Consider the following 16555-nt stretch of genomic DNA (forward strand, 5'->3'; position numbering starts at 1 on the left):
GCAGAGTTTAGGAACTGTATGTAACAGTTCCCCATTCCCCTTTGCCCGGGGACAATGGGAAGGGAGGGCTTCCCGGCATGCCCCTCCCAGACAGATGCTCACTGGTACATTCCACACGCTGGGGACCAGCAAGTCATGGCAACGCGATTTGCTGCCCGCACTGTGTCATGACACGAAGGGGGCAGAGCATGCAGGTACCAGAGCTCAGGCGAGGAGAGCTCTGCAGTCACCAGAGGTGGGTCAGACTGGTCAGGCTTCTTGCTGGTCCATGCCATTTTGCAGGCTTTCACCTCACATAACAGTGGGGTTCCAACACCAGGCACTGAGGAGCGTGGAGTGGGACGCTCATGTGGATGGGGAAGCCAGGAGGGTCAAAACAAGCACTCCCTTTGGTCCTGGGAGGGACCTGAGTACATGGGTTCTGGAGCCAGGGGAGAGGGAGCGGAGAACTCTGGGCAGTCAGGGAGAAATGGAGGAAGTCTGGCCCCCACCTGGCCCCTCCATCTCTCTCCTTGGCCTTGCAACCACAGCTCAGAACAGCCCTGTCCGAGACAGGACCAGGGGCTGAGAGTTCTCACCCGCCCACACACAACCAACGGTCCAAGGACTTGGCAGCAAACATGTCCTAACTCCCTGGCGCAGGCCCTAGATGCCGTGGTGCGTACCACTATGCAGGAGTGCTGGTGCGCCCCAGCAGCCGCATTTCAGTTAGAACACGGGATTTTACATCCACTAAAGAGGCCAAGAAGTGGCGCGATCAGTGCTAGGAGCCTGGTCCTGCCGATTTTCATACTGAATTCAATGTAATGTCCACATTTCTGCTTTCAGTGTGCCACGCCTTGTGGCATTGGCAATACAGCACTATATTGGCAGAAAGGGAGCTGGGGGACGAAGCAGAAGAGTGGGGATTAGCTGGGGGTTCAGCCCCCAGGGAGGGGGGTTGAGATAGTGGCATAAGCACTAGCTGGATGTGTCTGCTATATCGATCAGCAGGGAAATGGTTAATAGCATTGACATTTAAATTGACACTGAGATGCACGGCAGCTCACCCCCCTTGGAGCTATCAGTTCAGTCTGTCTGCAGGTTCAGGCAGACAATGCTATAGCAGTTACGGTCAGGTCACGTTTCTAAGCATTTCTCTGAACACAACGGCTGGAGACACAATGCACCTTTGCGTGAGAGCTGAGGTTCTGCAGGTGCGTAAGTACAGACTGCCCGGGCCCCTCCCTCTACGGCAGCTCAGCTTCCTAACCACCATCAGGCATTCCGATTCCAACACCAGGAGACATGCTAATTCTAGCCACTCTGACACCAGTTCCCAACCAGCTCCTTTTCACTGGCTATCGTATTTATCTGGCACCATGGTACCTCGACACTGCCCAGCCCGTCTAATAATTAATCTAGATCTGAGCCTGGCTAATGCTTGTAAGCATGTCTGAAGCTGTTTTCCAAACAGGGTGATGGGCAGGCATGGCTGTGACACTGCATCCACACCCCACATGGAGACAGGCTAAGAAAGCACAATACAGATTCTCTAGTGGGGGTAAATTGATAGGGAGTTTTTAGTTTGTGAGGTTGTTAGAAAACCATCTGCCTCCCTCGACAGTCACTGAAATCAGCCCAAAGTGGGGCTAGCTACCCCCCTGCTGGAAAATGCTGTGCCGGACCATGGCTATCGCTAGCATGGCTGGGTGCCCAGGATGGATGGGGCCAAAACAGCTCAGAGAGCTTTAATGACAGGCTCTGCAGGGCCAGGCCGCCTGCGCCCAATTCTCTGGATGATGAAAGGGCTGTGATCTAGTCACCTATCCGACAGGTTAAACAAACAGTTCTGCCCCCACCCCCCTTTGTACTGGAGACACCTGCCAGCAGGGAGCAGCAAACTGGGCCAGAATAGAACTCTCAGGGAGTCAAAGACTGGGCCCAGGTCACTCTGTAGGCAGGTCCCAGCATTGCTGAGAAATTCTCATTTGATTCCTAAATGCCCAGTTACCCACCTCCTCCCTTCTCTCCCGCACCTTCCCTGCTCTGCTCGCTGACTGCTTGGGAACAGCTGCTAATGCTCCCAGCCTTCCTCTTCAGAACACCGCCCGATTGTTCCAGGGTCGGCAATAAAACCCAACGGCTGTTGGTCGTCTGGAGGATGAGCTCCCATTTGCCTCCCTAGCGTTCCCCTCCACAAGCGGTGTCCTGATGAACCCTGCGCACCAGACCCCATAGTGACCCCGCGAGACATGACAGAGCGCGCAGAGCAGCCAGCAAAACGTGCAGCCGGCCCAGTAAAACCTAGCTGGCTTTTCCTGCCCCTGGCCTGAGACAACCCCATGGCAGTTTTCTCCCACACCTTCCAGGGCCCAGAACAGCTACGTGACCAGGCTACAGGTCATGAGACAAACGCACAGGTGCACAATGCCCTCTCGGCCTGCAAGACGGGGTTTGCAAACCCACTCACCACTCCCCAGACATTTCTTAGCAGCTAACCTGCCCCTAGGGCCTCTCCTCCCATGTCCAGCTAGCCCAGCAACTGCTCTGAATCCCCCCCATATACACCCTGCTGTGCAACACCTTTGCTCCAAACCATTCCAGGCAGCCTCCTGCAGCCAGCACTGAAAAGAGTCCTTGGGTGGGTGTAACAACATTTCCATTACCCTGGTACTTGTATCCCCAATCATACCACTCCTGGATCAGCCCCAGGGGAACAGCTGCTGCAGCATGAGTCAAAGAAGCTGCCACATTCTACATCTGCCCATCCCCGCTGAGGCAGCCAGCACAGCCAGTGAAAGGAGGGGGACGCGAAGTCCAACACGCTACGAATGTGCATCCAGGATGTATGGGCATGCGGTGCCACGGCACAGAGAACACATCAGCTTATTCCTAGAACTTGGCAGGGAGGGTGCACAGGGATGCTCTGATGCTGGCTGCACACCAAGCCATTGTAAAGCTTTGGGGTTCCCCGACCAGTGCCCCACAGACCACAACAGCCCACCAGCTACCAGAAGAAAGATAAGACCATCTGCAGGTGTGTGCACACAAGGTTTGCACCCTGTTCCCACACAGGTAATCTGCTTCCTGCCCTACAGCCTGGCCCCCCTTCCCTTTGTGCCCAGCCCCAGGGCTGCTACGAACCTGAGACATTAACGGAGAAGTAGGTGGTCTCGCTCCCTGAGGGGCTGTTGGTCATGCAGGCATAGAGCCCTGAGTCCTCAGGCACAGCGTCCCTGACCTCTACCTCCTCCCCAGTGATGCGCGTCCGGTTGTTCTCTGATAGCTGGACCCCGTCTCGCACCCAGTTGATGCTCTGGACATCGTCCCGTAGCCGGCAGCGCAATTGGAGGAGGTCGCCAGGGTGAGCCGAATGCGACTCCACTTCAATTTTCGCTTTGGGCAGAACTGGAAGAGTTAGGAGAGAGAGAAAGAAAATAGAGACAAAAGGAAACCACGCTGTGAACGGACGTTTATTGGGGTTTGCGCGTCCCGCGGGGAGTCTCCTGCGCCACCCTCCTGCAGCGACTCTGCAGGCCAAACCCTGCTCCGGGATGCAGGTCTCAGCTTTCCACATGTGGCAGTTTGGAGAAGCAGCGTCAGGGCGCAGTGTGACGGGCTGTTGTCTTTTAATCCAGCTGCGATGATGGGCACGGGAAGCAGCTAACGACAGCTGCAACAGGGTGCCATGCTTGCCAGGCAGATGGCTGCATCCGGTGGAGACGTGCCGGTGACTTGAAGACGGCATGGTGCGAAGGACAATTCAGCTCACCTACCTGTCAGCCTGAAAAGCACAGCAGCTAGCAGGCCTGCCACGCAGCCCACAGAGCGGGGGGAGAGGGGAAGAAGAGGCAGAGGTTAAAAGCAACTGCAGCAGGATTAAGCATTTCACCTTCATTTTATAACCCAGACATTAGCAAGGAAATTGAGGCTGTTCATGCGCCCTTTGACCTTTTACCAAGCATCACTCAGCCCAGCCCCTTAGGGTAAGAAAATAGTTTGGGCAAAGTTTTCAGAAGGGAATTTTGGGGGCTCAACTTGAGACCTCTCAAAGGGGCCTGGTTTTCAGAGGATGGGTGCTGGGCACTTTCTGAAAATCAGGCCCCTTTAAGAGGGTCTTCAGTTGGGCACTCAAAATTGCAACTCACTTCTGAAAATCTTGGCTTATTCATGACTCTCTCCCCTGCCCCCCTCCTCCCTCCAGTAGCTGAACCCCACCAGAGAGAGAGCACATGCAGAGGCTGCTCTTGGGAGCACCACGCTCTGCCCAATCTCTCCCTTCCTGCAAAGCTCAGGGAAGGCAGCCAGCAAAGCAGGCCAGGTTTCATGCTGCCTGATTATCACTTCGCTTAAAGCATTTTAAGGAAGGGGGAGAAGGTGGAAGATCAATTGAGGGAACTGCATTAAGGCAGAGGCTAAGTGGTAAATGCTTTCGTAACAGCAGTGTCCTGGCTGGGCCGGGTCAGCTCAGGTGAGCCTCCAGTTGAACAGGTGCTGGCTGGAGTATTCCAAGTTTCCAACTCTATTAAGATGGGAGAATTGCAGCTGCCATCAAATGCAACATTTGGTTTAGCAGCACAAAGATCCTTTCTCTTCACTCCAAGACGCTCCGACTCTACTTGATCTGTTGTCTCCCAACTACATTAGAGCCAGTCTGAGCATGTGTGGGCTGGGAGGCTGGGCCTCAGGCACTGCCTTTTAAACCGCTGTCTTGCAGGGTCACTGTTCCAGGATTCCTCTCTGGTTCCTGCTTTAGAGAACACCTGATACAAAGGTGTAGCTGAGGAGCAAGGCTGCAACCTCCGAGTGTGTGAGAACAAACAGAGCCCTCCAGAGGTTTCACATGCAAACCAACTACTCTGCACCTCCTGGCTCCAAGCAAAGCCACTTGAGATGAGTCCAATCTGGAAGCAGCTCATGTGAGGCTCCCTGAATTCTACCTACCTATCATTTGAGAGCAGTGTCAGCTGAAATACACAGAGACCCACTCGTGCACTCTCCCAGACCCCGAACTCTGCCTCGGGGAGCAGAGTCTCAAGGGGAGACATTGCTTCTAAAGACACTAGTCGCCTACAGGGCGAAATGTCACGATGGCCTCCCGCAGAGAAGTCTTTACCCCTGCAGAGGTTCAATCCCTCTCCCCACAGCTGCTCAAGGCATCATGGCTGGAAGGACTTGGGAGTTGCAGGGCCAGGAACAAAGGGGGAAGGAGGCAGGGTACCATAGGAGATACCCACCCTCCGATGCCAAACAAATCACTGCTTTAGCTTGGTGCAATACCTGGCACTGCCAGGGAGAGCAGGACACTGCGAAAGCCAGGGTGTCTCTCTGGAGCATGGCCTAGGTGTCCATGGCTCCATAGGCTTGGTTCAGCTCACACCCAATATCGGAAAGGACGAGAGCACGACCGTCCCACCTGCTCCCATCCCCATCAGCCCTGTTTGGGCTCCAATTCAATTTGGAGGCTTTCTCCACCAGCGTGATATTGAATCCAAGAGCAAAACGTCAATTGGATTTCCTCCGTGTGTGTCAGACTTCCCACAGCCTCCCCAATGCCTGAGTGGCATTACATACCCCCAACCTCTGTGCTAAGCTAATTTATCAGTGCACTCATCCATCAAACAGACAAGAGCTTTCTGGTGGATACTGCTAGAAACACACAGCAGTGCCCCTTCCCCTCCCCCAGAGAGGAACTCATAAAGAGATACCAGTGGGAGCGCTCTGCGCATTGGCATTATCCCAGCATCATGCTCAGAAAGCCACTTGTTCACAGAGCTGCAGACTCAGGCTACAGCGTGTGACCCCTACAAGCATGACTCCGTCTGCTCCACACAGGTAAGTCGTTTACAACAGATGACTTACCTGCCCAGAACCCCTGGGGCTGAGCACTTCATACCCTGCAGCCATCAAACACACACACAACCTGTGCAAACAACTCCAGCAATGTAAGCACAAAACAACATTGAAAGAAGCTTGCTGAGGTATTGATTGCTAAGTGCATTTTTCTTCCCATGCTGCCCTGGGGAGTTATCCTGAAATGCAACATGGTTTGCCCCATCCACAAAGTTACACAAGTTTAACTTAAATAAGTTTTTAAACTATAAAGCCGGTGCCGCTCCTTGTGTGGACACTTATTTTAGTTTGGCTTAAATGAATTTCTAATTACTTTAGCTAACACCCTTGCCCCCACAAAGAGGCTTGCATTGGTTTAAAAATCACACCTTTAAACAGTGCAACTTCAGGGCACAGACTATATTTATGTACAGCACCTTGGACAACAAGGACCTAGTCTCTTAAGCGCAACTGTAATACAAATAATATTTTAGTATTAAAAAAATGAAAGATCCATTTAGAGGAACTTTGCTTTTTTCTGCTATAGATCCTGTCTTGTTTTTGTTGTTGCTGTTGTTTTTTTAGGCATTTCTTTATTTCTTACACATGAGATGCTTTGGGGGAAAATGTTTAAGAGAAAACAGCCAAAATGTTTTCGTGATTTAAAAAAAAATTGACTGGTTAGTTGGGAGGAAAATTCACGGTCCGCCCTGCAGTGCTGTCAACCCAAACCACCAAGGGCAGGGTGCCAAATGCCTCAGAAGTTTATCAATAACACAAATAAAAAGTTTTGTAATATGGGAGTTTTAGACTGACAGCAGCCCTTTAAGTAATCAGGGAAAGCAGTCTCGCTTTCCTTGATCTTGTACAACCTCATGAAATGTGCATTTCTTGTAGCTCTGGCATTTTGTGTTTCAAATTATTAGTCACAGGCACCTTACAAAGCAGATTTCCATCCCATCTATGTACTCAGACACCAAAGGACTCTGCAGTGTAATGTTGTTCTGTTCCCTCCTTTCCAACAATAACAAACAACAACAGACCAACAACAAAAGAAATCACTCCAGAAAATGATACCATCTCACGAAAATCCCTCACTCCATCGCATCAAACAAACTGCTTGTCCTCACTTTCAAGGTCGTTTACAGTCATCCCCCCACCTGTCCTCTCTCACTTTCTACTGAGAGGTCTACTCCTGCCTCTGATCAGCCCATGATTCCAGCCTACATCGCCCACTTGCTAAACTTTCAAACAAGCAGCCTTGAGCTCTCTTCCACTCTGCCCCAGATGCTTATAAGTTGCTCCCCAAAGCTACCTCACGATCCACCTTCAAATGCCTCCTTGAAATCTCCTTTCCCGCAATGGCTATAAAAAAAACTTGACAAGCCAAGGCTGCGGGTGAGCTGAGACCACAGTCCATCACATGGACCAACATTGTCTCCTGTACTCCCCTGTTGGTCCATCTGATTGGTCATCTCTTGTCTCAGATTGTAAACTCTTTGGGGCAGGGACTGTCCTTTTGTTCTGTGTTTGTACAGCACCCAGCACAGTGCGTCCATGGCCAGGGCTCCTACATGCGACAGTAACACTAATAAGAAGCAGACACTTTCCTGTTATCTTTTTTGCCCCGAAACTGTGTTAGCAACTGTTCTCCAAGTGGGGTAAGCAGGGTACAGTTTAAATCATATCCATCTCATGCAGTTATTTTGTATAGAAACAGATCACCTGGGGAAGGCTTGTGGCCTGTTTTTTATGTCTCCCACCGAAGCCACAGAGGAGCTGTAAGCACTCATCCCCGCTGCAAGCCAGGCCACCTTGCTTTGGTTTGGTGCCTTGCTTATTGCTGATATTTACTTAGACTGTGAGGTTTTGCTTTGTCTGTGAAAGTCCTGCTAGCACTTCAGTCTAAGCCCAGCCACTGCTCCCTGCATCCAGGGGTATGAGGGAGTCAAAAGCTTTGATAGGAATCAGACTTTGAAGTTTGGAGTCACACCCAGAAGTGCCATGGACTGCTCCAATATTGCCAACTGCAGTTATTGTGCAATTATCTGATCGCTGTACGTGCTGGGAGATTTAGAACAGGGATTATTAGACCCTTCAGATTCCCAGTTCATGTTGGAGGTGTCCTCTTCCATTAAACAAACTCTGGGCCCATAAAAAGTGACTTTAGCCAGGAAAAAAATATTCCTGTTCAACAGGCCAAAGCTAGTACAAATCCTCTGCACTGTTTGTGCTGGGGACCAGGGCAAGGCATTGCCTATAAAACTGGCCTGGAAAGAATTTCAAGAAAGCTTGCCAGCAATTCTATGATGGTCTACGATAGTCTGCAAATCCTTACACATCTCAGCTGGACCTACAGAACTGGTGAGAAGATTGCTTGGGGTGTGGTGGGAGGAATTTGGGAGAGAACAAAACGTCAGGACAATTTACAATCAATCAGCTTTATCGAATATCCTGGGGCATTTGCACGCAGAACCCGGGTATGTTATTTTTCACATGGGGGTTTGATGCATGAACATGGACACAGGGCTGACGAGGGACCCATTCTCTCCAGGCAGGGATCCCTATGATGGGTTCAAGGGGCAGAGGCTGCTTTTTTATTTTCAGGCTCTTGTTTTTCTTTTTCTCTGGGAGGGGCTAAAACGGGGGGGTGGGGGGAGGTTAGCCATTAGCATGGGAGTGGGGGCTAGATCTTGTTTCTAAATCAACAAAGCCCCTCCCCCCCATCTCCTTAAAGTCAAAGGCTGTTTTACATTAACTGCATGACCATGCAGGCTCAAAGTGCAGAGGTGCTGGACGGGATGGGCAGGGTTTCTCTCTGAACTGGAGCTGATGAGCGCAGTGAGTCAGGAGGCAAGGCAGGCGGCTGGTAACCCAGAGCACATCTCTGCACTTAGGAGCAGAGCTGAACAGGAGGCCCGGTGGGAACGCTTGGAAAATGAATTCACAGGCTAATGAGCATGTCCAGGGTAGCTAACCCCTATGGAAGGAGAGGAGCTGGGTTAGAGACCCAGCATCCAGATAATCCAGCAAGGTCATGCGCTTTCACTGAAGGTACAAGGCGGGGTGGGGGTAAGAGTTCTGGCATCAGGGTAGCTTAATTTTGATGGCAGCTTATTCACTCATGTCCCCGTCACTGGCTCTGGAAGTGCAGTCTGGGTGCAGCAGCTAATCCGAGAGGTGGATGCAACCGCTTTGGACAAGCCTGTGGCATCCCAGCAGATTGCCTGCCATGCTGAAAACAACAGCAGGTTGGCCCTTCAGGGGCAGACAGATGGAGTGCCTTTAAAAGGAGGTGGGCACTGGTGGCTTAGGAACTGCCGGCCTGCGCTTTGTGTATGCTCTAGAGAGCAAGAGGCACTCTACAGCCTCCAGGCCAGGGTGGGGGAATGGTCGGGCTACGGGAGGACAGCCTTTCAAACTGGGAATCGTTGGAGTATGTCATATGGGGACGTCTGGCTGCCAGGCGCTCAGAAGCTTTGGACGACCCTGCAGCCCCATGAAGGGGGCATGGAGCAGCAGCAGACCAGGGTCCAACTCAGGGGACAGACAGATGCTTTTGGCACTGGGTGACAGAAAGTTGGAAACATTTGATTGGGCTTCTGCTCTGTCCCTTGCAGTCCCACCCCTGCTGTAGGCTGGGCAAAAAACAACCCCCTAAAGCTTTCCCTGACTAGGAACCATTCCTCTAAGAGGCTGCTGATTGGGCCCTAGGCAGCAAGCAATCAGCAGGAGCTGAATTACAGGAGCAGGCAGCCCATGAGAACATTTGGCTCACAATTCCCACAGAAGTCTCTGAGCCCACAGTTCCCCACCCCCTCCCCTTGGGAGAGGCCTGCCTGCTATGTGAGCTGTGATGCTGATGCTGGTTTGTCCTTGGTGCCTGTTAATTAAGGTGAGCCTGTTTGATCACTGGGCTCTGTCGGGCTGAAACGTCTCTTTCATACATACTACTGCTTTGTAACTTAAAACAAGCCAACAGGTGCAGCTCCTCCAGAGGGGGACAAAGCCACCGGCTGCTAAACTGCACTGCGCGCTGTTCAGCTTCTCCCAGAACAAGCAGCCCACTCTAGCAAGGGCTTAATAAGCCAGATAAACTCCCCGCTATTCTTCCCAGACCTTTGTCTTTCTCCCTTTGTGCAGGGAGGCACTGAACAGGCAACCTGGGCAGCTCCCAGCAGCAGAGAAGGAGTCCCCCTATAACGGACCCAACGGTAGTCACTCACGCACCACAACTCAGGGCGAGAGGCAGGGCTCCCCCGTCCCAGATGTTTGGGAAGAGCTGGGGGGAACAGAAGGAATATCAGAGTTAAAAAACATTTTAAACTACATAGGGCTGCAGAGTGGCATTCCTCCCCCTCTTTGCCTAGGTGGAGGCAGGAAAGGTGGGGAGTCATTGCCCTCAGGAGAGTGGGGAGACCTGGAGGTACTATTGTGAAACACCAGTCAGAGAAAAGCTACCCACCCCCCATTCATCAGGTCTCTCTGAGCTGGGCAGTGCAACGCGTGAACTCAGGGGCACCGCATGGGCCTCAGCTCTCAAGCACCAGCTGCTTGCCACAACTCCACTTAGAGCTGACACTTCCTAGTCTGAGGTCTGGGAGTCCAGGGATTTGTCAAGACACTTCCTGAGCATCAATGCCCCTTCGGGAAAGAAACGCCTCACCCAGGCCACCTGTTTCCCAGAAGACCCACAGCCTGCAACCCCCACACCATGACTGCATGGTTAACACACAGCCAGCCATGTCCCTTTTAGCTCTCCCACAAGCTAAGCAAAGACTGGCTTGGTCACAGACCTTGGATGGGAGATGGCCTAGGAGCTGCAGGAAGTGATGCTGGCAATTTGGTAAGTAAGAATAAGTCCTCATTGACACAATGCCCCTCCATGGTGTTAGCGGGCACGGTGCTGCTGCTATTCAAAGGAGATGCCAAGCCACAGTCCTCCTGGCGGATGGCGCTTTCTGTAAGCGAGGGCGTTACCCCTGCTCTCCTAGCCAAACTCTGTGATTGGCAAATAAATTCTGCCTCCTTAAATTACCCTGTAGTTTCAGTCAGATGCAGTGCTTTCCACTTCCTGTCCTACAATCCCTGCACAGGGTTAATGTGCACTGGTAGGCTGCTGATACCTTATGTCCCAGAGGGGAATCAACCAGGCCCTTCCCCATCTCATAGGCTCAGCTAACTCCTTTAGAAGTGCTTGGAGAGCCTTGGCTGAAAAGGCACGAACTAGAAGACTCCAAATGTATTGTCACCCAAACTGCTACCTGAAGTACCCAGTTTTGAGCTGCATTTCCTAGATTCCAAAGCCAGAAGGGACCACTGTGATCACCTAGTCTGACCAGGTCATAGAACTTCCCCCAAATAATTCCTCGGAGAGAGCTTTTAGAAAAAAATATCCAATTGCCAGGGATGGAGAATCCGCCACTGCCCCTGGTAAATTGTTCCACTGGTTCATTGCTCTGACCATTAAAAATGTGCACTTTATTTACAGTCTAAATTTGTCCAGCTTTGGTTTCCAGCTATTGGATCATGTTCTATGTTTCTAGACTGAAGAGAACACTTTATTAAATGTTTGTTCCCCAGGTAGCTACTCTCAGGCTGTGATCAAGTCACCCCTTAACCTTCTCTTTGTTAAACTAAAAAGATTGAGCTCCTTGAGACTATCACTAGAAGGCGTGTTTTCCAATCTTTTAATCATTCTCGTGGCTCTTCTCTGAACCCTCTCCGATTTATCAACATCCTCCTCAAATTGTGGGCACCAGAACTGGACACAGGATTCCAGGAGTGGTCACACCAGGGCTAAATATAAAGGTAAAATTTAAAATATTTTTTTTTCATGAAAAAGCTGCACGCTGTGAGATTATTGACTGTAACGGTACAAATCCAACCACATAGCAGCCCTTCAGTGGGCTAGACCAAAAGAGAGAAGAACGCCAGATCCTTTACATTAAACTTTTTCTTTTTTGAATTCCAAGTCTGAGAATGTAACTTGAGTTTCTGGAGGGAGGGTGCCTCATTCCTGGGCTAGGGGCTGCGAGTGAGGGAGGGACAGCCTGTGGGGAAACCTGACATCCCTGGCTGGAGGAGGGGCGATTCTGGCCCAGGTGGAATGTGTAATTGCTTTGAAACAAGTTTGAAAAGTATACGCATGATGTAACGTCCCCAGCTCTCCGCAGCTTTTATTACTTTGAATGGGAACTAAGAACTGAGTTTAGTCTGGCAAGTTCAAGCCAGATGGTAAATGTCACTAAGTTCATATAGCTGTCATTAGCTTTCCAAAGAGCTGGCCTCTTTCAGGGGGGAGGGTGAAGGGGAGGAGAGAGAAATAATTTCATAGCAAGTAAAATGTTCATTGCCCCCAATCTTAAAAAGAGCAAGAGGAGAAAACTCTTCAGCAGGTTAAAGAGGCCAGAGCCAGGGGAGAGACACAGGGTAGGAGAGTTGACGGAAGGGAGCAGCGCAGATTAACCTTTAGCCCTTCAGTATTCAGCCAGACTCTCAATCCAGCTCTTTTTCTTCTTATTAAGGATTTTGCATGCAAATGGCCCTGGGCCAGACTAGGCCATCGGAATGGAGAAGTTCTGCATTCAGCCCTCACAAACCGGTGCAAACTGCTGTGTTTGCCAGAGTGATTGCAATAAAGCAGCCAACAAAGAGATGCAGGGAACAATAAAGAACTGAATGGCTTAGATCAGCAGGTCCTCTTGCCGGTTGCCATGGAGACCCCCACCAGGGCTTACTAAAGGTATTTCCTGAAGAAAAAGTGCACACATGCCCAACAGCTCTGCTAATCCCAACAGGAAGTGCTTACCAGGGGAGGTGGGGATTGGCTTCTCTCTGATTTCAAAAGTTTCTCTCTCTTTATTTATTTATTTATTTGCAATTACTTAAGGCTGCCTGTGGGCATGCTGGGGGGGGAGGGGGAGAGGGTGTCCAAGCACAGATTCACTACACACTTCCCAAACAACCCCCCCCCCCCCCACACACACACACCCTGCAAGTTTCTGTTGTTATGATTGCCAATAGATCCCTGGCTGCAATACTGCAGCGGGGGGGACGGCTGCCATTCTCCCATCCCCCTCCACACACAGACATCTTTCAATTCCAAACTCTCGGGCCATCACCTAGGCCCCGGCCCCTGCCAAAGTGTGATGAGGAGAAACAGCTTCCGTTGTGCACAGCACAACCACAGGAGCTATTGTCGCTCACAAGAGGAGAAGCCACCTGTAGCTTGAAAGCTGAGGCCTGTTCTCATAGGGGTGGGGAAGGGAAATACACAGGCCCCATTGGCAGCAGCCCTGCTCTGTGCAAAGCAATGGCTCTGTGTGGGATGCACATGTGGCTCAAATGTAATACTGAAGCGGAGGAGCATGTACCCCAAGTCACGGCTCTGTGGTGCTGCACCCTGCAGTGATGCGACTAGCATCCTTTGACTCTGGTGGTGTCAGAGAGGTGGTTGGCAAAGCTGTGAGGAGCTGGCAGTGGGGAAGCTTGTCACTTGTGGCAGTGCGCAGGCGGAGTTACACCTTTAGACTTTACACTGACCTCCCCCTCCCCTCCCCTGGCAAACGCACTGGCAATGCCAGCATGGGGCTTTATGGCAGCGCAGACCCCAGCAAGCCTGGCAGTGCCTCCCCGGCTCTGCTGCTCAGCAAAGGCAGAGTCAGGCTGGCGCCCAGAGGTCTCTGGCTCAGCTGACGCAAGCTGGTGAGACTCCACTGACTGCACCTGGGATCCCGCAGCAGTGCCAGGTGCTAGGGGTTTGGAGTCTGTGTGAACCCAGGCAGGCTGAGGGGTCTGGCAGCAAACCCCTTTCCAGTGGGGACGCTGGTCCCCAGCGTTTGGTCAGTCTGAACGGCCTCCCTGCGTCCTGGCAACACAGCGAGGGGAGGTGCAACCTGAGCTGGTATTCAGCACACCTCCCAGCTCTCCTGATGGCTTGGATGGGAGCTGCCCCTCTGCACCTTCTCACCCCCGCTCCAGAGACGATCCCTTTGCTGAGACTCTCCAGCCCTGCTCAGCCCGACACCAGCACAGCCTTAGCTGCTCACTGAATTCCCAAATCTCCCCCAGCTTTGGGGGTAGGGGAGGGAAACATGTCGGTCTCCCACGCCCCCAAAATCACAGGGCAACACCCAGTGCCCCCTTCTGTAACCAGCCGGGTCATGCACGGAACTAGCGGAGGGTGGAATAGCTGAGATTCCTCCTGATGCCTCTCTGCAGCCCCAGCCCTGCCAGGTGCCATGCTGCCTTGCTCGCCCTCACATGGCCTCCCTGCTTCCCACACTGCAGTGTGAACCCAAAGGACTGCTGCCTGGCCAGGTTGGAAGGAAGGAATGCAGTCCCTCCCCCATCAGTCTCCACCTCCCTTGGACAACACCGCTGGGGAGAGGCGCTGCGGCCCCCTGAGCCCACCAGGGAGCCTTTGGTTTACCCAGGCTGATGCTGAGCTGGACTGGGATACTTCAGCCATCACTCTTCCTGACGTGAGGGCTCCATTCATCACCTGGAGCTTCTGTCTCTTGGGGATCAGGAGCCCCTGGGTCCCAGGGATGGAGCCTCACGAGGAACCAAAACCAAAGTGGCTCCCTCTTGAGAGGAGGAGAGACACATGCCCAGTGTGGAGAGGGTAATTGGTAACCAGGGTGGGAGGATAGTCAACCCCGAGCACATTTAACTCTGGTGCCATGGCAGCTTGTTCCTCTCCACAGCAGGGGAAAGCCCTCTGCGATGTATCCATTATCTCTGGAAACCAGTTGAAGTATGAAAAGACCCCGTCTATGCAGCACCAAACAGCAGAAACAACTTCCCACCTTTTCCTGTTGCAGCATCCTCCCCACCCACAGCCTCACAGCAATTCATGGATGTTCATTCACTCAGCCTGGTGATGGCCCAGGCAAGGATTGGTCTCACCCACCACTGAAATGTTGCCACCTCTGGGGAGGAATGTGGCAGCTGTTCGCACATTAGGCCCAGAAGAAGAGAGTTTGATGGACGTTTATAAACATTCATAAAATCAACGTGCCTCATAACAGTGGTGCCTCCACAATCCCTGGGGGAAGGAAGTTAATACTCTTGTCCTCCTGGGATTCCTACATTTTGTATGAGATGAAGCAGCATTTAATTAACAGGCATCTCAGTGTCTTTGCAAAGCCAGCCGGAATAAACCTGTACCATTCCCCTGGGATGCGAGCATCCTCCTCCAGATCCCTCTAGCCGCTGGGACCCTTTTGAGAAGGAAGCTACTCAAAATAAAAGCTTGCACTGAGCTCTGAGACTGACACAGCAATCCCCGGCTGCGCCGCTTTCATTCCTCTCCCCTTTGTGCACTTGCTATGGTCCTGGCAAGCAGGAGCAGCATTAAAGATCCCTGAGATGGATCCTTTTAGGGCAATAATTCATGGCTTTTCTGTGAAACATTAACTCCGGGCCTAGAGCTTTACCTGGTGGGAATTGGAAATGTGCAGCACTGGAGGGGGTGTCCCAGTGAGGCCTTTGTTCTCCTGATGTTTATATTGGGCAAAGGGCTGCAGCAACGTGTCCCACCTGCACTGCACGGGTAGGTGGGGATCCGGTATCAGGAATGTGGCTGAAGGAGGGATGCCAGCCCTCCTGAGACACTGCAGTGACCTTGAAGACCTGCCTATTCCCAGCAACCCAGTGTTCCAGAAAGGCCCCAGCTCTCCCTTCCTCAGTAGGGTGCGAATGCAGAAGTCACCCAGCCTGCTGACACCTGAGGGACATTCAGAAGGGAAGGAACCATGCAACTGGCACTTGCAAATGGTGGGACTTTACATAACAAACAGACAGGAGCAGTTTCCCAAAGCCCCTGGACAGGCTTAAAAAGGGAGTAATTGAAGGCTGATCATTAAGCCAAGAGGCCTGTGGAAGGAAGATGGGCAGGGGGGAAATTTCACCATGTGGAGCCCATGCAACCAAGGCAGAGATGGGTTTCATCCAGGCTTCAGAATTTAGCAAACCCACCCCAAATCCCTGGGTCTCATCACCAGCTGAACAATGGAATTAGCCCAAAGGAACAGGCCAAGCAGTAACCAAGGAAGGGGAGGGAGGTGGAAATCAGTGATTAAAAACCCTTGAGGCAAATCCACTCTACTTCCAAAGGCAGGCACCCTCTCCACTTACAGCTCAGTCCCTGGGCTTTGCTCAGACTGCAGGGAAAGCAGGGAACTGGGACTTCTTTCTGGGCTCTCCTGGGAGCGGGGAGGATGCTCTGCTATTTGCAGTTACAATTTATAATGGTTTAAAATTAATTGCTCATAGCAGGTGCCTTTTGGTCCATGACACACACCATGAATCTCCTCCCTTGCATCTCTGATTCACTGCACCTTGTGGGCAGAGAGGGGCTGCGGCACTGACTCAGCCACAGGCGCCCGGTTGCAAAGCACTAAGAGTCTGGGAGGAGGAGCTGAGTGAACTCCCTGGAAACCCTCCAGCCCAACACAGCTTATGTTTTATATTCTCAGTTCCTCGGGAGCACAAAAGAAGCTACCTGCACTAAGTTCATTAACAAGCTTGCCCAGGCTTCCCCTCTCACCAGCTCTGGCCAGGCCAGGCCAGGCTGCATTGGGACGGGGCACTGAAAGGCAGAGTGTCTTCAGCAGCACTGCTCTGCGATCCAGGATGGGTTTGCTAGGAGAGCAGGACCCTTCATCTTTTATCAGGACTCTTCATTCCTTCTTTCTCAGTGAAGTGTTGGAATGGCAGCCCAGAGAAGAGAGGT

At 52.0% G+C, this 16555-nt stretch overlaps 1 protein-coding gene across 15 annotated transcripts in view; it reads right to left on the reverse strand.

Annotated features, from left to right (window-relative positions):
- The window catches only part of FGFR1 (fibroblast growth factor receptor 1), a 75713-nt gene that overhangs the window by 38294 nt on the left and 20864 nt on the right, over positions 1-16555 (reverse strand). For 10 of the 15 annotated variants that reach the window (XM_005286549.5, XM_065584666.1, XM_065584665.1 and 7 more), the window contains exon 3: positions 3127-3390. The exons of the other annotated variants lie outside the window; for them this stretch is intronic. In XM_005286549.5, the coding sequence (XP_005286606.1) occupies positions 3127-3390 (264 nt within the window). The remainder of the gene's footprint in view (positions 1-3126; positions 3391-16555) is intronic. 15 annotated transcript variants of the gene reach the window in all.

This window comes from Chrysemys picta, chromosome 2 (genome assembly GCF_011386835.1).
Source record: "Chrysemys picta bellii isolate R12L10 chromosome 2, ASM1138683v2, whole genome shotgun sequence".
Classification (NCBI taxonomy): domain Eukaryota; kingdom Metazoa; phylum Chordata; order Testudines; family Emydidae; genus Chrysemys; species Chrysemys picta.